The following is a 23,485-nucleotide window of genomic DNA, read 5'->3' on the forward strand; positions in this document are numbered from 1 at the left end:
GCAAAATGCCCCCATTTGGTGGCAGTCTGGAGCCCTGATATATGAAAAAGAAGCAGAGATTTGTTTACTATATTCATGGGCAGATTTGGACCGGATGGTGGTTTGGATGCTGTGAACTTTTCCCTACCGTGAAGGTCAAACCTAAAACTTCAGCTGCACTTAAAAAACGCAGCGTCAACACTGCAGCAGAACACAAGCTTTCCTCTCTTGCCATCACTCACATCTCTCTCTCTCTAGTGAGTGAACACTATCCAGGGGAATGAATCTCTGTAATACTTTTACAAATAGATAGTTTAAAACAATCCACAGTAGAGACATATCGGTCTCATAGAGAATGAACTTTGACCTGTTACAGGCTTTCATTGTGAATTAAATTTCACAGATAGTACAGAAAGAAATAAAGTTAATGGACGGATGACCCTCATTCTGCAGCAGGTCTGTCCTCTGCTACAAAATCAACTGATAAATCAGGAACAAAACAAAACTGGGATAGAGACGTCCTAAAAAGAACACTACAACCACATAGCAACACAATGCTAGAGGTAATAAATTTGACCCAGCCTGTAAAAACCCAGTTAAAGTCATTTTTTGCGATTTACTGTTTTCTACATAAAATGATCATATATACATTCTGTGAAAATATAACCTTGATACCTTTAATATTGACAGAGGATTAATATTAATGAGAAAATTCTAACTTTGATGCTCCTAATCTCATCATTAGATATGAGAAGATTCTGTATCAATGCATTTAAATTCACACTACTATACTTTTATTAACAATGGATTGTCAAATGTTTAAAAGCATGCACAATACTATATAACACAGTAATTCGACATGATATTCAATGTTGTTGCCAAACATTTGGATCATGAATCTAATACTGGGATCCCAATGTCTGAAACGCTGGAGCTATCTGACATCAATATCATTCTTCCAGAACAACATGAAAGCTGAAATACCTTTTCTACTTCCTGGAGATAAAGCAAGGCAATGTCTCCAGATTTCTCATAGCAAGTGATGATCTCCTTGTCTCCATCAGCATTGCGATTGGACAGCGATGGGGATGCCGCAGGTACCTTTTCCAGACAAAGTCCTACAAACAAACAACAGCAAAAAAAGACTCAAAACAAAGAGCTGTTTTAATGTATTGCAAGGCTCAGTGGGATCTTTCTTTGTATGAAGAGCTTAGATGTTAAACCCCCTTGAGTTTGTCTGACATGTTTGCTTGTATATTAGTATATTTTATCAGACTCTTACTTTGGGTTTACACCAGAAGCGAGTTTAACAATTTGTGCGAGTAGATTACATACAAAGTCAATGCAAAGTCAATTGCGTTTGCCATGAAAACACGCACTATTCGCCTCAAATGCGTCTTCGCCCAAGTTGAAAATATTTAACTTGAGCGAAAAATTTGCATGACACAAAGTTAATCCCGCGAGTAATCTAGAGCGAGTAACGCGATGCCCCGCGTTTGGTGTGTACGTGGCATTCACACCAGAGGCAGCAAGCGTGGGTTTAACATGTTAAGTCAATGCAAAGACGCGAATAGGCATCATGCAGTGCGGTATGCATGAATGGCGCGGTGTGAATGGTGCAGAACGCGCAAAACGCGGATTTTCACACAGCGTTAACCAATCAGGAGCTTGCTCTAGTAGTCACGTGATTAGAGGGAGCGAGCTGAGCCGCAGAAGCCCCTCCCATGACGCAAATTTCTGGGTGAATGTCTTGAGTACAATTTCACGCACAAATTAAGGGAGTAAACTCAATGTTCAAGCGTCCAACTACGCGCGAACAGCGCGTTTTTGGCACCTCTGCTGGTATGAACGCCACATTAAAGCCACAATATGTAGGATATTCACCACTAGAGGTCACTATTAAACAATAACAATGGCAAAGGTTTATGGCGTGATGAAGGAGAGTGGAACGATGGGAGATGTACACAACTGCATTAAATAAATCACACTGTGCAAGTGGTTTAAAGAAATGTTTTTACAAAAATCTTGCATATTGTTTCTTTTATTTGAATTCTGCCGATAAAAAGGTATTTCTGAATGGCCTGAGGCCGGGATTAAGTGGTTTTGAAGCGATGTGATAAACGTATAATTAAAAATTATGTGAAATACAGATGGAAAAGTAAAATTCAATGTCAATTTAAATTCAGTTCACTAATGAACCACTTCAAAGACTTTTAAAGGTCCAACGGCTCAGTCCACAAGTCACCCCTCCCTTTCAAAACGCATAGAGAAGCTACGGTAGCCACCACAGGACAAACACGTCATCACCTGAGACAACGTAGTCTCTATAGAGCAGTTTGTCTGTTTAGGGCTACTGTAGAAACATGACGGTGACTTCCATGTAAGGGGACCCGCGGTGTATGTAGATAAAAACGGCTCATTCTGAGGTAATAAAAACAATACATTTCATTTTGTAAGGTCTTTATACACCACTTATAATATTGTTATGTATATTATATTGCATTTCTGTCAAGAGATCCTCCTAAAGGTTACACAATGCAATTTATTATTCATTCTGAAATGGTTCAACTGAACGTGATGTGCTTCGTACAGTACATCTAAACCAGGTTTCTTTCCTTTGTTACTGCAGGACAAAGCAAGTCCAACCCTGAAATATACATGTGTAAGAAAATCAAAGACCTCAGACAAACCAGAAAAGCTTTAAATGTTTTAACACCAGTGATGCTGGATCCCATTGCCTCGTGCATGAGGAGAAACAGGCCAAAGGCAGCGCTCGGGTGGCTGGTAAACATGATGAGAGTTGTTTGTTTGGCTGCTGTTAGTATTGAGTTCTCAGCACTGAAAAACGTTTCATGATAGTATAGATTTGTGATGGGAAACAGAAACTGTAACCCCACTAAACACTCTTCACACGGCATTAATAATAGATAACGTTGTCGGAGCCGATGGTGTAGTGGGCAGTGCTCCGACATATAGTGCAGACGCACTTTCGGTGACCTGAGTTCGAATTCCAGCTCAAGGTCCTTTGCCGATCCCGTACCCCTCTCTCCACCCTGTACTTTCCAGTCCTCTGCTGTCATACTGCCTATCTAATAAAGGCAAAATGGCCTTTATTATATAGGAAAAATTAACTCTTTCCCGCCAGCGTTTAAAAAAAGTTGCCAGCTAGCGCAAGCATTTGTTATGATTTTATGAAGTTTAATGCCTTCCAAAAAATGTTCTTGTTTAAATATATGCTGCGTTCAGACCAGCAGCAGTAGAGGCGTCAAGCATGAGTGCTTTCAATGTTAAGTCAATGTAAAGATGCGTTGAGTAAACTCAAAATGTTGAAGTGGCAAACTAGACGCGGCACACGCGAATTTGACGCCTCAGATGCAGCTGGTGTGAACCCACGGTAAGAGATAAGGAGGCAAGGATGTTAAAGGTGAAGATGTTTGTTCATATCAGCGCTTCCCAAACTATGCGTTGACAAGCGTCTGGAGGTCTGGCGGCGCAAATGAGGCGTTTTGCGCGGCAGACGCGATTCCGCCTCATTCGCGCGTCTGGTTCGCGCGAATGCCGCGAATTGAGCATGCCACGGCAAAGGCGCAAGTTGAAAACTTTGAACTTCGCCAGAAAAACGCGCCGCGTTAACCAATCAGGAGCTTGCTCTACTAGTGATGTGATTACAGGAAGCGAGCGGATTTGCAGAAGCCCCTCCCATGATACAAATTTCCACGTGAATGTCTTGATGACTAGAATTTCATGGGCAGCTTTTGCGCGCGAATGAAGCGAGTAAACTCAAAATATTGAAGTGGCAAACTAGACGCGGCAGACGCGAATTTGACGCCTCAGATGCGGCTGGTGTGAACCCACGGTAAGAGATAAGGAGGCAAGGATGTTAAGGGTGAAGATGTTTGTTCATATCGGCGCTTTCCAAACTATGGGCCGTAGCCTCCCGGTGTAGCAGTATTAAAGGGGGGGTGTGGCCTAGGCTGAATCAAAAATTTATATTTAATTAAAAACACAATTATGAATATTAAATAATTAGCACCTTCTGTTACTTCACCAGAATATGTTTTGCAGATTTTATGGAAGTGCGTGCGATAATTCACACTTACTCGTACAAGAGGTAAACAACCAAGACAAAAATAAAGATGGGAGCCTTGAAGCTTTTCACCTCTGTATCTCTGGACTTGGTGATGCTACTGGTGGTGCTAATAAAAAAAAACACGCTTTACCTCTAAATAAAGTTAAATGTCATGACTAAGCAGGGCTGTGGGATTTATATGGACTTGTTGTTCCACACCGATGCCCAAAGGGAAGAAGCAAAAAAAAACAGACTAGGAAGCGTGTGTCTGTGTAAGATCTCTTTGCTTTACTTGCTACACGGAAAGGCCTGAACTTAACCTGGAAGCTCTCCTGACACACATACAGTAACATTTTCATCCGTCTCTCATGGCCCAAAGTCTGCTGCGTTTCTCTGTTCTCTATATTCCCTATTTGCCTTTATAGGTTTAAAGACCCATTATACTAGCCAGATCCTAGACAAGCCCCATTACTGCAACCAAGCTCTTTAATGACCTGTATAACGGCTGCTGTAAATCTGGCGCCCTAGAACAGTCTGTCACGGGCATCTCACAGAAGCGAGAGGGTGATTATTATAATTCTGGACGAGGGTTTAATACACACAGGAGAAAAGCAAGAGGTGTCAGCGAGATGACACAAACATGTGTACATGTGCGGTTGCTAAAAAGCGTAGCAACCACCCTCCGTAAAGGCAGCTGTCACTCGTGGAAATGCTACGAGATGATTGGATGAGACAGGCTCTGTGCCACCCTGCAGTTTTCTCCCTGAGCCTCAGTGAACTGTTGATCCGTCAGAAGTCTGATCAAAGACCTCACGCTGCGGTACTGGCAAACACTTACTGTGCTTGGTATTAAAAGTCTGTGTGTGTGTGTTCTTCCAGAGCAGAAATGGAGTAGCAAACACACTTTTTACTGCAGAGCATCACACATTCAATGAGCAACTCAATGCTGCCACCCAAAGGTCACAAAGTGAACTGCAGGAAATTATGCAGCAGCTAGACATAGTTTAATAAAACTAAAATCCAGAAGTGCTAAATAATGAAGATCTCTCTCACCTTTGGTGGCGTAGGCCTCTGCGATCATGGAAAGCCTGTACACCGGAGAGCCAACCAATTGAAGTTCATCCAGATTCACACGGCCATACTGATTCAGTGCTTCTCCATAATCGCCCTCCACATAACACAGCTTACCCATAATCAGACTGGCTTCTTGCATGTATTCAGGCTGAGAGAGAGAAAAGATGGAGTCAAAGAAGAATCAAAAGATTACAAACTAGATAACAACGTCAAACACAAGAGCCTCAGATCTTAAATACATAGTATATGTATTAATTTGGCAGTCTTACCTTTAAGTTTCCCCGATCGAGTGCAGCCGTCAGATGTTTCCGAATTTCCTGGAGGCGCGGCCGAGGACCGCGAGGACTCGCTCCCTGCTTGATGGGATTTTCTTTTAAGTACTGCTGGAGTTTCGCCTCCCCCAGCAGAAGTTCCCCAAGATCATCTAAAACACACACACACATAGATAATTTATTATAGCGTGTTAAAATTGCCTCTTTGTAGGTGTGAGTAAAATGTGCTGTTTTGGGGTGTGTCCTTTAAAATGCAAACGAGCTGATCTCTGCAATAAATGGCTGTGTCCGTGGTTAGATAGATAGTGCAGATTAAGGGGCGGTATTATCCCCTTCTGACATCACAAGGGGAGACACATTTCAATGACCTATTTTTACATCAAAAAATTAAGTGGTTGTTCTTTTTCACATTTTCTAGGTTGATAGAAGCACTTGGGACTCAATTATAGCACTTAACATAAAAAAGTCAGATTTTCATGATATGTTCCCTTTTGATTATCAATTCAATCTTAGATATATTCTTATTCAGTCAACATTAAAAATATCAAAGTTATATTTTTACAGAATGCTCTTTATGTTATGTAGGATGATTTTATGTAGAAAACAGTAAACAAAAAAAGACATTAGCGTGTTTTTCCAGATATTGCTTAAAGGTGCAGTGTGTAAATTTTAGCGGCATCTAGTGGTGATGTTGCGAATTGCAACCAACGGCTCAGTCCACTGCTCATCCCTCGCTTTTGAAACACATAGAGAAGCTACAGTAGCCGCCACTGAACAAACATGCCATCGTCGGAGACAACTTCGTAAAAACACTTTGTCCGTTAAGGGCTTTTGTAGAAACATGGCGGAACAAAATGGCGACTTCCATGTAAGGGGACCCTAGGTGTATGTAGATAAAAACGTCTCATTCTAAGGTAATAAACACATAACAGTTCACTATGAAAGGTCATTATACACCCCTGATAATATAGTTTTGTATATTCATTTGCATTTCTGTCACGAGATCCTTCTAAAAGTTACACACTGCACCTTTAAGTCGAACTTCCAAAAATGTCTATTGTGCTATTCGGTCATATTGATTGTTGTCTGACCTATGTCATTTTTGGTAATATTATTACAATTTTGTAATTGATTCGGGTTGAGAAGGTTATGAAACAATCCCGGGTGTAGGGCTGTGCAATTAATCGTTTTTGATTTTCAATTTTTTATTAAAATGATTACAAAAGACAAGATAATTGAGGTAAAACAATAATTGTGCGATTAAAATAAAATTGCATGCTGCTGGACCGATGTGTTTGTAAGGCACTTCAAAGGCACCACCGCTTTGACACGCATAGCCAGCCTTTTGCAACACTTACCTTACTTAATAAAAAGGTTAAATAAATGCTTGTTGTCAAAGTCACTGAGTAATCGTGTTAAATAATCATGATTATTAATGCTCTACCAACTGAGCTACAAGTACCCAAGAAAGTAATAAAAGTTAGGCCCTGTTGCATTATATAAATACCTGAAGTTATACTGAATATTGCAAATGTATTATATTATAAAGCACAAAACAATTACTTCACAAACAAGCGGAAAATTAACACAGTGAAGTTGTCAACTTTACAGTGAGGTCACGTAAACTGATGCCAAAATCCAGTGCTGCTTATTTGGAGCTGAGCAGCTTTGAGTGTTATCACGTGCACTAGTTTAATCTGAAGGTTTTACCAATACAGATTTAGAAATTTAAAATTCAATTCACGACTGTGTGTAACTTCATAAACAAAGTAATTGTAAGAACAATGTCAATGAATGAACACAATTCTATTAGGAATCAGGAAGTGTCATCGACAGCTCCATGTCTGAACTGTAGCACCAACAGGACATTAGACATCATAATCATTCGATGAATCGTTAAAAGTGTTGTAAAATGTGTAGGAATAAATTAGATATCGATTCTCCCAGCAGGCCTGAGACACACATACACTATCCGAGCTAACAGGTTAGCACATAGTAGATATACAGAAAACAAACACACACCGTTTGAGATCAATTTCGCAGACAACTGCCGCACAAGTTCTGGTATCTTGTCCCATTGGGCTTCTGATCGACAGCGCTCTATTTCAGTCTCTAATCGCGACCCGGACTTTCTGGCTGTCATCTTTCTACCTCCTCCAGACCAAAACACGACAAGCGTCGCAGCACAGAAACATCAAATACCTGGAAAGGACCGCATAACACGACCACGCAAACTTCCGGTCTATTATACGCGAACGCTGATTGGTTTAGACTGCTGTCATGTGACGTGCGATGCTCTTGGCATTTTTTCTTTAAAGGATTTTAGTGCATATTACAGGATACCAGATTTTAATTTTTTGTTCCTTTAGTTGATATGTGTTTATTTAGATGTATTATATTGATTACAATGTAATCAACAACAATTAAAAGAAAACAACCGGCGTTTTTAGATTAAATTAATATCTCAATTACCAATTTTCAGTAATAAAACCCCTTAAAAACTTAATATTTCTTTAAAAACTCGCAGCTAAACTGTCCTTAAATAGATTAAATTAAGTTGCCCTTCTATGTTTTTAAAATTCATCGGTCGTGAGAGCGGGCTGCACTGCAGCCTCCGTTGCTGTAGATGGCGCTGCATTAAACACAGCACTGACATTTTGCAGCGGTGGTGTGTGCGCCATGCTGATCTTGAAAGAAGAGTGAAGATCATGTAAGTAATAAAGTGTTTTATGAGTATTGCACAGGTATAGATTTATTTTTATCATCACATTTTTATTTTTAGACACTTGTTTGTTGTTCAGTCGTTGTGGTACGGTTGTGTCGTTATTACTTGCGTACAACATCATGCAATGTTAAGACGGAAAATAAAATCAGGTGTCGAAAATCTGAGACAGATATAATGACTGTATATGAACTATAATGATTAATCTTTGGTCTTTACTATTTAAAATGCCTGTTAGATGTGAAATGAAGTCAACGTCAGATCGGCCTGGGCTGTATATTTCCCAAAAGCATCGTTAGATAACTTTAGCTTGTCTTTATGAAGTTTTTTAGATGGATGTCAGATTCTGATTTAGTTTTTTTCTGTGAGTGTGTATTTCCAATCTCTGGAGGGCTAGTATCTGTACTAAGACCATAATTAGCTGCTTCAGGTATATTTGATTAGGGTTGGAGGTAAACTCTGCAGGACACCTGACCTCCAGGACCAAATTTGGTTACCCCTGTTCTAGATGATCTGTTTGATAACCACATTAACCAATACAGAAAAGGTGAATAACGCTTTGTCTGATTTTTCACAGATTCAGTTCCAAATCCATTTCTGGCTGCAAGATGTTTTTGACACTGGCGCTTTTTCGGAAAGGGATCCCAGGAAAGCAGTGGATCGGGAAACACCGCAGACCACGCGTGGTCACCTGGCAGATGAAGCGGAATACAATAAAGCGCCTGGAGCAGGAAGCAGAGAATGAATACTGGATCAGCCGGCCATTCATGACGCTGGAACAAGAGAGGGGTCACGCGGCACAAAGGCGAGAGTGGATGTGGAATCAAATCAAAGATGCCCGACAAGCCAAGTTCCCCGAACACAAATACATTGCAGACCAACTAAACCACCTGAAAATCACAAAGGCCTGGTCCAGCTAACCAGGGCATCAAAGACTGGTGGGGCAGATTTGAAGGGGAGCGGAACAGCTCCTTTTCAAGTGTTTTCATGGGACTTGATGTGTTTGATTTGTGTATCTGTATGTTATATGGGATTTGTTTATAAATGACCTCTGACTAACACATATGGCTCCTCTTCTCTTTTTAATTTATTATATTGCAGCATTAGTGTAATTTGTTACAGCTATGCTATTTTTTTAACATAGAAAATTCAGTTTTACTTGATAAATGCATTTTTTTTACAAAACATGAAAACAGGTCATGATATAGATTAAAGGGATAGTTCACCCAAAAATAAAAATTTCTCACTCTCATGTTGTTACAAACCTGTATAAATGTATTTGTTCTGATTAACACGAAGGAAGATATTGTAACCAAACCGTTTGTGGACCCTATTCACTTTCATAGTGGGAAAAAGAATACTATGGAAGTAAATGGGGTCCACAAACATGAGAGGGAGTAAATGATGACAGAATTTTAATTTTTGGGTGAACTATCCATTTAATCCAGGACTAGGTCTTAGTTATATTAGAACATTTAAGTAGTTTTTACAAAGTAACTTACTGATGTGTATCATGCTCTACCACCTGAGCTTCAGGATTACTTCAGAAATGTATAACGCAGCAATGAACCCAATAAAACGTGAGATAGGATGGTTAAAACATTGGAAGAAGTGAAAGACTTTGCAAAATTGTCCCACCTCATGCATTTGAAACAATATTGAAGGAGTTCATATCTATTTTAGCCTCTTATTGGCTGCTTTTTACGATATTCTGTCAAACATTAAAAAAATATATTACAACATTTTAGTTTTTTCTTAATTTAAAGTAATTAATATGTTAAGCACAATTAAAATATATATATATATATATATATATATATATATATAATTTCAAACATTTAAACATACAAATTTAAGGATTTGTTTAGATAATGTGAAACATTACATATATGAAAACATTTTCAAACGTTTGCCGCTTTACTGTATAATTCCTCCCATACACTAGAGGGCAATGTGCTCTTTAAAACAACCACCCACATTCAAAACTACTCTTCCCATAAGTCATTGCGCAGAAGCCCCTTGGTCTCCATGACAGCCTTGTTATTGTTGCTCTGTAGATAATCATGGATGGATAGAGTTTGACTGCAATAATCTTCATGGAGCACATAGCAATAAATCCGTTTAAGATGTGCTGGAATGAGCAAGTAATCGTTTCATATTAGCGGCCTCTTTTCTGTCATCCACGCCGGGTTTAAGGAGGTTCGGCCCACCTCAGTGCTAGTTTTTTCCTGCGATCAGTTGTGTGTTGTATCGTGTTGTGTGGCTCTGTTGCTCTGGAGCCGGTGGAGTATGAGAAAGCAGCGGTCCAGCGGAGGCCCGGTCCGGACACAGGAGGCTCGGAGTGGCATCGCGGGATTGATGGAGAAGATGCGCATGTAACGGCATCAGAGGATGATTTCACGATACAGCCGTCGGCCTGTATCTCATAATCTGGAGATGTGCGTGTAACTGTCATACGCGTTCCAAAAAATGTTTTATTGCAAATTGAGCTACAGAAGCACTTTTACAATTAAGTAGCTTCCCTGTCATTTTGTATTAAATCTCTCTCTCTCTCTCTCTCTCTCTCTCTCTCTCTCTCTCTCTCTCTCTCTCTCTCTCTCTCTCTGATTGTATATTTGTAGCAGTGGTTTGTCCCGCAGGTGTTTGGAGCAGCATCCTCTTCCAGAGGAGGCAGATGATGATTCCGTGCATCCTCCCAGACTCCTGCATGATCTACAGGAGGATATGTCCTCATACAGCAGGTGTGTGCACATATAAAGCTTGTCAGTCTGTGCAGGGATCTGTTATTGCACTGTGAAGATCAGGGTTATATTGTAAGTGATAAAATGAGATCCTTTTGATCAGCCAGTGTAGTTGGTAGTTTTATATCAGTTACCATAGTAATGACTTGCAGTAATGGTAGGAGATCGAAAAATCAAAATTTCTTAAAATCTGGTGAGATGCATCAATGGTATTGCTGTATGTAGGCTATCACATGCTGGCCATCACCTACATACCAACCTTATTTGAATTTGTGTACCCCTACCTGAATTGCTTTAATGTTTAACATTTATATAGAAACTTTTGGGAATATTATACCTTACTAATACAGGCCTATTTCTAAAATTATTCACTTTATAAGGGCTGTCAAAAGATTAATCGCATACATTAAAAGTTTGTGTTTGCGTTATATATTTGTGTATTGTGTGTAATTATTATTATTTGCATATAAAATAAATACACACACACACACACACACACACACACACACACACACACACACACACACACACACACACACACACACACACACACACACACACACACACATAAATGTAATAATTGTATTTACGGATATATATTTTTAAATGTATATGTAATATAAAATATATCAAAATGTAAATAAATATATATATATATATATATATATATATATATATATATATATATATATATATATATATATATATATATATATATATATGTATATATATATATATATGTATATATATATATATATATGTATATATATATATATATATGTATATATATATGTATATATATATATATATATATGTATATATATATATATATATATATATAATCTTTTGACAGCCCTACTTTATTATACTGCAAAAAAAATTATTTCTGCCAAAAAAATCTGCCAATGGGGTAAGAAAAAAATCTTGAAATGTTTTTTCTAAACACTTAATGCAAGAAAATTTTCTTATTTTTGCTTTTTGCTTTTTAAGTACAAATTCACTTAAATTGTATATTTTTAGACAATTTAGACTTATTGTCTTAGGTAATTTTGCTCATCAAGAAAATTAATTTATTATACATTATACATTTTAAATTTTTTTACTGAAAACAAGACAAAAAATACTAAGAAAGGCATATTTTTGCAGTGTATGATTGTCTGTTCATTCATTACGCAGTAAATGTCAAACATAAATAAGATTTACTACTTTTTCTACAAATGTCATTCAAATAATTAGGGCTGCACGGCATAATTTTTTTTAATAACTTATTGCAAAAAAATGCAATATTCAATACGTGATATGATAATGCTTTTATAGTTTATATAGTTAATATCCTTTCACATCCTTTGTGGGATAAACAAAGCATCACTTTCTTTGTCTCGACACTCTCTCTGCTATCTGCATCAACCTAAAACTTTGACTATATATAACTTTTGTAGTATTAAAATCATGCAGTTTTTTTGCACATTTTTGATTTTTCATTGATTTTGATATATCTTGTGACCCTACAAATAATCAATAATCACAATATTGATCTAGTTTGAACAATCAGGTTTCTTGCTTTTCAGAGTCTTACTGTAAATAACACCAATTCTGTTTCTGATAAAGTATTAAATCCTAAGAATATTTCAACATTTGAGTCTCATCCTAGGTCTGATGATTCCTCATCTACATCTGTCAGATCAGGACGTCAGACAGTCACCACAGAAGACACCACTCAATCCTGGTCTGGTATCCATAGTTACACAGGAACTGGCATCTCTACAGAACGCAGCTCGGTCTTCTCGTGGGGCTACGATGTGAGTCGTACAATGATGAGCAACTGTAATAACGCCTTTAGCGGTTTAACACTGTTTCCTAAACAGGCTCGACGTGAACTGTTCACACTTTAGCAGAAAACTGAGGCGATTACAGCTAATCAGAAGATATGAGATATTTATTACACATTAGGATAGGCAATTTCGTAGAGGCTAGCCGTAGCAAGACAGATTTAAATGTAAAAGTCCCTCCAACCCTCCCTTCAGAGCGAACCCCAAAGACAAATGAACACTTTTTTTTTTGCATAGTCGTTTCTAAGACTGTGTTTGTTTTTTACGTCCTTTAGTTGTGCTATATTTTGTTCAGTTCAGGAGGAACGTGAGGTAGTCGCTGTTTGCCTTTTAAATTCTCACTTGGTCTGAATGGCGTAATGGATCATGCAGAGTTGCCAGATCTACCTAACAAAACCAGCACAATGGCCATTAAAATCTAGCCCAAGGACCGTAGTCCAGATACCAAAACAGTGCTTTCATAAATAAAATCATCCTACTATTATGGGGCATACATACCAAACGCGAGTTCAACGATTTGCATGAGTAGATTACATACAAAGTCAATGAAAAGACGCAATCAGACGCGTCCTCACGCGGGGCGTTGCGAATGACGCAAATTGGGTGGCGCGATTGCCGTGAACGCACCTTTGCGCAAGTCGAAAATATTCAACTCAATCGAAAAATTTGCATGACACAAAGTTAAATTACGCTGATAAGCTACGTAGCATTAGATTTACATCGAACAGCTTACTGATTTAACCTGTGGATAAAATAACTAGCGGCAGTAGTTAAGTCAGTTTGACAGGTAGATAGGACATTCTATCCTATCATTTGGACCGAATGCAATGATTGGCCGAACATTTTATGGTCCTGCATACTAATGAGATGGGGAAACCCGACATGAACCCACTAAAATGACAACCGGGAGAAAGACAAAATGAATTGTGACACTGTATCCGATCAGGAGGACAAACACTAAATAATACCTCTTTGTTCCTCTTTCCACTTTTTATCTGTAGGAATTCGATAAAGCCGCCTCTAGGCAGGTCCAGCAGATGTTTGAGGAGATCGATGAACTGTTGTACGAGAGAAAGTGTGAAACTCCGCTTAAAGGTCTGCAAGATGAGTGTGAGGAGTGGGCTTCACGATTCCCTCATCTACGGTACGCACACATACATTCAAGCTTAGGCTCAAAGTGCAATGCATTGTGGGATAACATTTTTTGGATTTGATTCGAGAACCTGTTTTGTGCATTCCTATGTAACAGGATTCTTGGTACGCAGCTGGTGTGCCCGACAGATGAAGGGTTCCAGTGGTACGCCACATCAGCTCCTGTGCCCATGTCCTCCGGGAGTGGACAAAGCAAAGAGAAAACAGCCAATGAGTGAGTACAGGATGCACTCTTGTGCTGATACATTTTTTCATTTGACAACACTTTTTTTTAATAAAACCCCTATAAAAAGTGTGAAAAACACCTAATAGGTATGTTGGCATCACAGATTGTGTGTGCAGGGTCGGAGGGCTGTTTTATGTCGGCCCTCTGTGGAGGTGACCCATCCTAGTGCCACGCCCAGCAGTAACCATGGCGATGAGATGCCCAGGGTGATTGAGGCTGAGGGCCTGATAGAAGAGTACCTCGCGTTCGACTGCAGAGACCTGTGAGTGTGTAGTTGTCTATAAAGCATTATTTCTTTTTAATATAATTGTTTTACCTAAATAATATTTGTTTTTCTAGGGATGAGGAGTGGGAACGTGAGTATGTGAACAGGCGGAGACACTGCCTGCCCCCTGTCTCGCCATATCGCTGCCGTCGGGAGGCGGTGCTTGATCTGCTCTTTGATGACGTGTGGCGTGAGCTGATTGGCTGGATGGAGGAGCTTGTACGTAGGCATTGGGAAGGTTTTGTGTCAGGTAGGATCAATTTGGCATATAGTAATTTTTACATTTGCTTTGATGCGTGCAGATATAAATAATATGTCTGTTTAGTCTTGGTGCATATTTTAAATAAGATGCATACACGACCCTAAATGAATCTGTCCATTAGATGATGAGAAGAATGCTGTGGCCCTCAGCCCTGCATGTGCTGACTCCCAGAATCCTTTTGTGCTGCTGTCCACCACCTCAACGGTGCTTCCTCCATTGTCTCAGACCAGAACACAACAGCTCACAGCCAACATGCAGGCTCAGGTTAGTTAGTTGCTTCAGAGATTCTGGAATGCTTTTGCTCTACAGGGCTTGTTTAGGGAGGGTTACCTTTAACTAAAAAGATAAAATGTTAAAGCATTCAAATAGTATACAGCTGCACACCTTCAAACAATTGTTCACATTCTGAGTGTGCCTTTGATGTTTTAAAATGCCTTAAAAAGCTTTGTACCTCGTTGCTTTATATTCTTTCTGTCTTCACACAAACATGCACATATACCAGAAAACTCAAATGCTATTTTTTCACTGCTTTCTGCATTTGTCTGCAGCTTTTCCAGGCTTTTAATACATTAACCTTTCCTTCCTTGTTTCTGTGTTTTCCTCCGTGTTTCCTTTTCTGCCTGTCTGTCCAATCATCCATTGGTCATCTATATTCTTTCTTTCTTTCTCTCTCTGTTTCTATTTCTCTCCCTTCATCTTCTTTCCAAAGAGCTCAAAGCCATGGGGTTCAAAGCACAAGACAAGACGGAAATCCAAAAAGCAGAGAAAGACATCTACTGTATGTAACTATGCTGATAACCACAAGTAAACAGGGAGGGCGAGAGAGCTTCTCTGTATGTGGGCAGCTTTCCCTCTCTTTGTTTTTGACACACAATTTACAGGTCACTGACTGACATCTTTTTAAACCGTTTGACATTATGTTAAGTTTGTGTTCATTGTGTGATATTAATGTTTATATTTGCTTGTTTAATTAATTTTTTTTATATTCAATTTGTTTAATTTCAGTATTTTTTGTTGCTTGTGTATGTTTTTAGTTTTAGTTATTTTACATCTATTTTACGTCTATTTTCATCTATTTTAAGCCTATTTTACATATTTAATGTTGTCATTTTATTTTACGTTTATTTTATATCTGTTTTACATCTATTTTAAAATGTTATGTTTTTACATTATTTAACGTCTATTTTACATCTATTTTACATATTTTATGTTGTTACGTTTTTTTTACGTCTACTTTACGAATGTTTTACACCTATTTTACATCTATTTTATGCCTATTTTAGGTATTTTATGTTGTAACGTTATTTTACGTCTATTTTACATCTGTTTTACATCTATTTTACGTATTTTATGTTTTAGCGTTATTTTACATCTATTTTATGACTATTTTACATATTTTATGTTATGTTATTTTACGTCTATTTGCGTCTGTTTTACATCTATTTGACGTTTTTTGTTTTAGCGTTATTTTACATCTATTTTATGTCTGTTTTTACTTATTTTATGTTGTTACGTTATTTTACGTCTATTTTACGTCTGCTTTACATCTATTTTACATCTATTTTACGCCTATTTTGCATATTTTATTTTGTTACTATATTTTAAGTCTATTTTACGCCTGTTTTAAATCTATTTTACGTATTTTATGTTTTAACGTCATTTTATGTCTATTTCACATCTATTTTAGGTATTTTATGTTGTACGAGAATGATTGACGTCAGATTGTGTAACTTAAGCCTCATATTATAAAAATATTGACTTTGAAAGTTTGAATTGCATTGTATGGAAATTGCTTTTTAAAGCGTTCCAGTCCTTTGTTGATTTCTGTCCCTTTTGTACTTTATCTTTTAATGCCTGTCTCTCTCTAATTCTTATTTTCCTCAGACCAACCGAGTGCCTGTAGGGGCGGCTGTTACTCATCACAATCTCAATGACCTCATTATGATACACGGCATTCCACTGCAACAAAGGAACCTGGGAACCCTGGACCGAATATCTCAGTATGAACAACATAAGAAAGATAGAAGAATAATAAAAAATAACAAAATATTTGTGTATATGTTTAGCAGCCAAGTAAAATTTTTAATAAATATGACTATTGCATTATTTATATAATCTTCTCTCTTTGGCTGTAGGGACTCCGAGGAGAAATTGTCTCATCGTCCTGGCTCTAGCGCCATTCCCAATAATAAACCCCGCCCTCGCCGTCCCCTGGAGCAGAGCACATCCTCCCTGACCCGCCCCCCTCAGTCGGCACGGCGACGGAACCCACCTCCTCGCACCTTGATGCCATTGACATCCAGCGTAGCGCAGCCCATCACAACCGGGTCTATGGAAGAGGTGGTTAGAGGAACAAGATTGTAAGGGTCCTGTTTATTTCTGCTCCTTCTATCTGACTGTTTTATTTATTTGCTCCCTGATATTTTGCAATATGTGTTTCAGAACGACTGCCAGCGACCGTTTGACTTCACCTCCGATGCCTCTCAGCAGAAATACACTTCTTCCTCCTATTGGCACAGGAGACCCAGAGCACTCACACTCCGGACAACACTCCAGGCTCATGCAGGTGCATTGAACATAACAAATGCAGTTGTACGCTAGTTAATAACAGATTTTTGAGCTCATATGCACACTTACATTAAAAGGATGTGACACAAGTTGTGTGTACAAGTTTGGATATACACCACAAATGTGATGTAACGTTTATAGTGATATGTACAGGTGAATCTCACTAGGGGTTGATTGATGTTTTCTTTTTTTATTTTACAGAAAATTGGCGAAACTAAATAAACATTTGTTAGGCATGCTTTTTAGAAATATAACCTTTTTAAGTACTTGAAAAATATTTACAAGATCTACAAAGATTTAGTGGCCGAAAATTGGCAACTGCAATATATCGCTCTATCACTAATTCTCACTCATACATCAGCCAAGTCACTTAGTGTTCGACCGAAAAGATTTATTGGCCAATGCTGGTAATTAAAAAGTCAAAATACCGGCCGATATATCGGCAGCTGCAATAAAGCGATTATCAATAATTCTCACTCATACATCAGTGAAGTCACTTAGAGGTCGACTGAAAAGATTTATCAGCCAATGATGGTATCGGCAATATATCAGTCTATCACTAATTCTCACTCATACATCAGCCAAGTCACTTAGTGTTCAATTGAAAATATTTATTGGCCAATGCTGGTAATTAAAAAAAAATCAAAATACCGGCCGATATATCGTCAGCTGCAATAAACCGATTATCACTTATTCTCACTTATACATCAGCGAAGTCACTTAGAGGTCGACTGATAAGATATATCAGCCAATGCTGGTTTAAAAATCTGCCGATATATCGGCAACTGCAATATATCGCCCTAATGCTAATTCTTACTCATACATCAGCCAAGTCACTTAGTGTTCGATTGAAAATATATATTTGCCAATGGCGGTAATAAAAAGTCAAAATATCGGCCTATATATCGGCAACAGAAATATATCGGTTATCACTAATGCTCACTCATACATCAGTGAAGTCACTTAGAGGTCGATTGAAAAGATATATTGGCCAATGGCAGTAATTAAAAAGTCAAAATATCAGCAGATATATCGGCAACTGCAATATATTGGTCTATTGCTATTTCTCACTCATACATTAGCCAAGTCACTTAGTGGTTGACTGAAAAGATTTCAGTGGTGGTAAGGAAAAAACAACAAATATCAGCCGATATATCGACAACTGTAATATATTTGTATATGACTAATTCTCACTAATAAATCAGCCACATTTTTTAAATAATCTAACAGTGTCTGCATCTGTAAAGATTAAAGTTAGAGTCTAGTCAATTTCATTAACTTGTCAATGTGTGAAAACCATTGTGTTATCATTATGGGCTGTGTGTCCATGTGTGTACAGAAACACAGAGGCTCGTCCAGTCGCGCTCATAGCGCAGTGACTGATGAAGGTGCTAGTCTGCAACCCCGAGACAAACTGCACCTGCTTGATGTGTTTTCCAGACCCAACACTACACACACTTTCAGGGTGAATCTCTCCCGCATGTGCATACACAAGCCCGAGCCAGCACGTCACGTCATTTCAACCTTTACCAGATACTCATACTGTGCTTGTGTTTATACGTGTATTGTTGATGGTTGTTTTTTTTAGTCGGATACCCCTTATCGTCGTTCATTCACTGGAATAGACAGCATTGGGCAGGGGCGACCTGGCAGAGCATCTGTTGGCATAGGTTGGTTCATACACGCATACTGTAAGACTTTAGAAAATGTACAATGTTTTGTTGTAATTAGTGGTGGGCAAACGATTAATCACGATTAATCGCTTATAAAAAATGTGTTTGCATAATGTATGTTTGCAACATACATGTAAATGTTTCTTAAATACATACATGATTACCCTCTAATTTCGCTGTACTTGTATAGTGACAATAGTGTGTATTTATATATACACACATATATAACACACAGTACTCACACATATTCTGCAAACACTCACCTTTATTAGTATGCGATTAATCGCGATTAATCACTTGTCCACCACTAGTTGTAATATTAACATCGCTTTGTGCACATTTGTCAGATTCTCTAGGAATTGGTGTGACTGGTATCAGTTTAGGCATCAGCAGTTCCTCCTTCATAGACTCATTTTCCCATCATCCCCTAGGCCAATTCCCCATAGAGCATGAAGAGGAGCCAGAGGCAAAGGCCCCTCCTTCAGGTCAGTGGGAATCTCTGTTGACTTTGTTTACATGATTGTCATACATCTCGCAAGTTTTTTTTTAGCAAAAACTCTTGAGATTCAAGATTATTTTAAGTGGGTTATTCATAGTCAGTGTTGGGGAAAGTTACTTTTAAAAGTAATGCATTACAATATTAAGTTACTCCCCAAAAAAGTAACTAATTGTGTTACTTTGTTACTTTTCATGGAAAGTAATACTTATGTTACTTTTAAGTTACTTTTGCGTTACTTTTTCTTACTTGGCTGAGGCTTGATCTCTTTCAGGCCTTGCAGGTGTATTTTATGATCGCAAAAATGTCAAGCTCTGGCCTGCCATCTCTGTTTATGACTTAAACTGTTCCCGCTCAGGCACACAGAGTGCGTAATTCTATGTTAATATGTTCAGTTTAATTCAGTAAATGATTTTATTTTTAAATTGAATTAATTAAACTGAAAAGTAACGCACATTACTTTTTTTAAAAAGTAACTCAAATATTAATGTGTACATTCATAAAGTAATGCGTTACTTTACTCGTTACTTCAGAAAAGTAATATTATAACGTAATACGTAATGTTACCCCAACACTGTTTATAGTTGGACTATATCGAGTCTATGGTTTACCTAGATGGTGAAATGATGGCTGTTGCTTACTGGGTTCGCATTTAAGAAGTAATTTATGCTATGCATTCATTAGATAGCGACATGATTGGACAATTATACGTTGTATTAGTGATAATTATAAGCTAATTATTTTAAGTTTTGATAGTTGTTAATGTACTCACAAAAGCATGTAGTTAAAGAGTCGCACTCTCTTTTTCTCTCTCTTTTCTTAACTCTTACTGGTTCCAGTGTCTGTTCCAGCACGCTCCCATAACAGAGGCGGTACGACGGCACGTAGTAGCAGAACAGGGCTTTAACATGCACGCACACACGCACACACACGCAATCCCTTTTTGAACCAAACCCACCTAAGCACTGATGCAACTTTTCTTCAGTACTGACAAACTCTTTATATACCTGCTGGACTTTGTATAACATGCCATTTGGGCCTGTACTTTATTTATGATGACTATTATTATAAAAAATGGATTGTTTCATGTATATTCATGTTATGGATTTAAATTTTCTAATACCTTATTTTTGTATATGGGATGATTCAGCTTCATACGGCTGCCAAACATAGGAAACGGTCTAGCCCTTACATCTGTCGATGTATTGTAAATGCTGTACTGTATTCATTAATGACGGTCTACATGAATTTCCTATGCAGGCTCAGCTCTTAGAAGAAAAGTTTTACGGTACTTCATAGTCTGATAGTTGCCGTCATCAAAAATGAATCGTCCTGATTATTTAAAGTTTTGCACATGAAAACATCTTCACATTTTTCACTGTTTTAACCTTGTGTACTGTAGGACAATGCAGCTTAACATACTGAATGTTCACTGGGTTATTGTCAATGTGGCATCATAATTGTATCCAGGGTTTTATTCCCACACCCCATCAGTCTACAGGAACAACATGACCCTGTTTCTCAGGGGCAAACAATACATTTTACAATTGTGGTACAGAATTACAGGCTACAGAATGACAGCTGAAAGAGGATTTAAAGTTTCAAGTTTCTTATTATTTTAAAATAAGGCTTTGTAATTAAACCTTAGTCCCATAAGCCATACGGAGCATGCAGTGTTTGGCCTGTCAAGAGACAGAAAGTTGATGGATGTATTATATACATAATAAATGCGCACAGAGTTTAAATGTCGTTCTATTAAATAAGGACGGTCTAATTATTTTGACTTTCACTAAAATGGCCACATTGTTTCACATACAACTTTTTGGTATCTATTAAATGTGGCTCTTAGAGGTTTGTAATGTTTATGTGGCCGCTTCATTGATCCTCAGCTCTAACTGAACATTTATATTTATCAGATTTGAATAATGTGGTGGATTGTTTTTTTTAATTCACTTTATATCCGTCTTGAGAATTACAAAGCTTGTATTATGAATGTAATGATGAATTTCTTTACAGCCATAATGAAGTGATGTCACAGGAAGCTACCTGCCATCGCTTCATACCCCACCCTGATGCCTATGAGACAGATCCACCAATTCTTCATTCAGCTTAGCAAGGACAATCTAAAATTGCAGAAGTTGTAGCCATATTTGAATCCCAGTAGATGTTGTGATGTCTGTTTGGAGGACCAATTAAAGTGGACAGATTTCAATGACCAGGTCATGTGGATCAACTGAGATGACTATGCTCTTAAACACAAATGCATATAAATTGTTGTGAGTGTTTGGTTTTATATGTGGATATAACAAATTGTTTGGGTTGAGATGACAGAGTTGGATAGGAGTGTACGCATGTGTGCGTGGATGTATGTGGTGGAGGTGAAACGCCTCTGTTTTTCTAGGTATAGCACAGCTGTATCTATGACAATTCCCTTTGAATGTTTACCCCTGTAAGAATGGCAAATAAAAAGTAATTATTTTAGCGTGCTTCTCTTTTGTCTTAATATGCATTGAAATAGGAATTTTGGGAGGGAGTTCCCTCCCCTTTAAAAGGGCTTTTCGTTTACCTCACACTGCAGCCTGGAAAATGCATCAGAAGCTGAAGCGCAGAATGACGTCATAAAATAATTTAAATGGTCTTAATGTGAATATTGTCAATATTTAAATTTATAGACATTGTTGAAGGTCAAATTCTTTCTGATCCCATTTTCCAAACTTTAGTTAGTGCGTAATGTTGCTGTTAGATCATAAATAATACCTTCAAAATGATAAAGCTCAAAGTTCACTGCCAGGCGATATATTTTCTTTAATAGATTTCGCCTTTTAAAGCCTACAGCGAACGGTCGATTTGGACTACAGTCCTCTACTTCCTGGCTGAATGACGTCAATATAACAGTTGGCTAAACCACGCCCACATGAATACGTCAGTCGCCAGCTTTGGCTCAAACGGCTCTGCTAAGCTAAGCTGCTGTCGAATCAAAACACACTAAACAAACTACACAATCAGAACTTGTTACGTATTTCTGAAGAAGGGATTTAGTAAAACAAGGAAGACATCAGCATGTTTTTAGGACAGTGAAAACGTACTACACAGCAGTATAGAGGTAAGTAAATTGTGTGGAAAAATACCGCGTTTTTTACACGTGAAACATGAAGACATGTTATATTGCGCACTGTAAACGAAACCAAAGCTTTTAAAACACAGAAAGAAAGGGACCTTTAAGACGAATTAACTTAAGGCCAAAAACGTCAGTTTTAGTTTCATTGGGACTTTAAATATTAGAGTTATTAAAAATGGATGCATAATAAAGTTAAAATTGTTAATTATTCTCTCCAAATCAATATATTTGTTAATATTTACCCCCAAACAACGTTAACATCTGACCGCAATGGATTTATTGTGAAGGATGTTTGTATCACCCTTGGCCTGCAGGGGGAGCCACTTGAGCAATGTTGATGCCAGTAATAAAGACAATAAAACTCCCTCTGCAAATATCTTTGCTTATAAATATATACAAAAATCTGTTATTTACTTCCAAATTTTACTTTAGTTAAGCCTTTCAATTGATACAATGTAAAAATAGTTCAATCAAGAATCATAAACAGTGTAAAACTGAATAAAATTAATGGAAATGCTTAAAGGAAAAGTTTGAAATATAAACAGATAGTGCCTCAGACTTTTTGATAACTTATCCCATATTTGAAAACTACAATAACTATATTTAAATATATTTAAAAATATATTTTTTGCCATATGGGTAAGGTTATATTATTACATTTTACACCTTTTGATTGCATTTCTAGTGTTTTTGAAATATATTTTAAAAATAAATAAATTTTAAAGCATTAAAAAATATAGTTAGCCCTCCATATATTTCAATCCAAGGAAATACGTCGCAATGGAAAATAAACTTTGTTTATGTTTTAAAAATGTCAAAATTAAATATATTTTCAACTTCAAAAATATACTTTATAAATTAACCTTTATTTGGCATATATTTAAAATATATTTAAGCAAAAAATAAATTTTTGCAAGATGTTAAATTAGAAATATAGTTGCTTGCCCTTAAAGGTTCTCTAAGCGAATCTGCGAGACGTTAGTTATTGTTGACGTTTGAAACTGTTTTCAAACAGACGGAGCGTAGCTAACTCCTCCCC

General features: G+C 37.6%; 3 protein-coding genes across 11 annotated transcripts in view; 2 read left to right on the forward strand and 1 right to left on the reverse strand.

Moving 5' to 3' along the window:
* The window catches only part of ttc7b (tetratricopeptide repeat domain 7B), a 47,333-nt gene extending 39,721 nt beyond the window's left edge, over window positions 1-7,612 (reverse strand). Inside the window, exons 1-4 of the mRNA XM_073812284.1 lie at window positions 7,417-7,612; window positions 5,392-5,546; window positions 5,102-5,270; window positions 964-1,097 (exon numbers count right to left, since the gene is read on the reverse strand). Of these exons, the coding sequence (XP_073668385.1) occupies window positions 964-1,097; window positions 5,102-5,270; window positions 5,392-5,546; window positions 7,417-7,537 (579 nt within the window). The 5' untranslated portion in view covers window positions 7,538-7,612. The remainder of the gene's footprint in view (window positions 1-963; window positions 1,098-5,101; window positions 5,271-5,391; window positions 5,547-7,416) is intronic.
* Window positions 7,613-7,989: 377 nt separating this feature from the next.
* mrpl57 (mitochondrial ribosomal protein L57) lies at window positions 7,990-9,177 on the forward strand. Of its 2 annotated transcripts, none has more exons than XM_065267339.1 (2): window positions 7,990-8,104; window positions 8,694-9,177. In XM_065267339.1, the coding sequence occupies exon 2, from the start codon at window positions 8,725-8,727 to the stop codon at window positions 9,034-9,036; it is 312 nt and encodes a 103-aa protein (XP_065123411.1). In that variant the 5' UTR covers window positions 7,990-8,104; window positions 8,694-8,724; the 3' UTR covers window positions 9,037-9,177. The 2 variants fall into 2 exon arrangements, with proteins under 2 accessions (XP_065123411.1, XP_065123412.1); XM_065267340.2 differs by having other exon boundaries at window positions 8,023-8,138.
* Window positions 9,178-10,056: 879 nt separating this feature from the next.
* fam149b1 (family with sequence similarity 149 member B1) lies at window positions 10,057-21,809 on the forward strand. 8 transcript variants are annotated; one of them, XM_065267357.2, is made up of 16 exons: window positions 10,061-10,554; window positions 10,738-10,857; window positions 12,509-12,656; window positions 13,688-13,830; window positions 13,936-14,052; window positions 14,168-14,326; window positions 14,404-14,579; window positions 14,713-14,855; window positions 15,301-15,369; window positions 16,476-16,591; window positions 16,727-16,951; window positions 17,034-17,157; window positions 18,499-18,624; window positions 18,748-18,829; window positions 19,264-19,317; window positions 21,345-21,809. In XM_065267357.2, exons 1-16 carry the CDS (start codon window positions 10,508-10,510, stop codon window positions 21,356-21,358), a joined length of 1,863 nt encoding a protein of 620 aa, XP_065123429.1. In that variant the 5' UTR covers window positions 10,061-10,507; the 3' UTR covers window positions 21,359-21,809. The 8 variants fall into 8 exon arrangements, with proteins under 8 accessions (XP_073668461.1, XP_065123429.1, XP_065123427.1 ...); XM_065267355.2 differs by having other exon boundaries at window positions 10,062-10,554; window positions 20,168-21,809; XM_065267353.2 differs by having other exon boundaries at window positions 10,063-10,554; window positions 19,180-19,317.
* The last annotated feature ends 1,676 nt before the right edge of the window (window positions 21,810-23,485 follow it).

This window comes from Paramisgurnus dabryanus, chromosome 17 (assembly GCF_030506205.2).
Source record: "Paramisgurnus dabryanus chromosome 17, PD_genome_1.1, whole genome shotgun sequence".
Lineage (NCBI taxonomy): Eukaryota > Metazoa > Chordata > Actinopteri > Cypriniformes > Cobitidae > Paramisgurnus > Paramisgurnus dabryanus.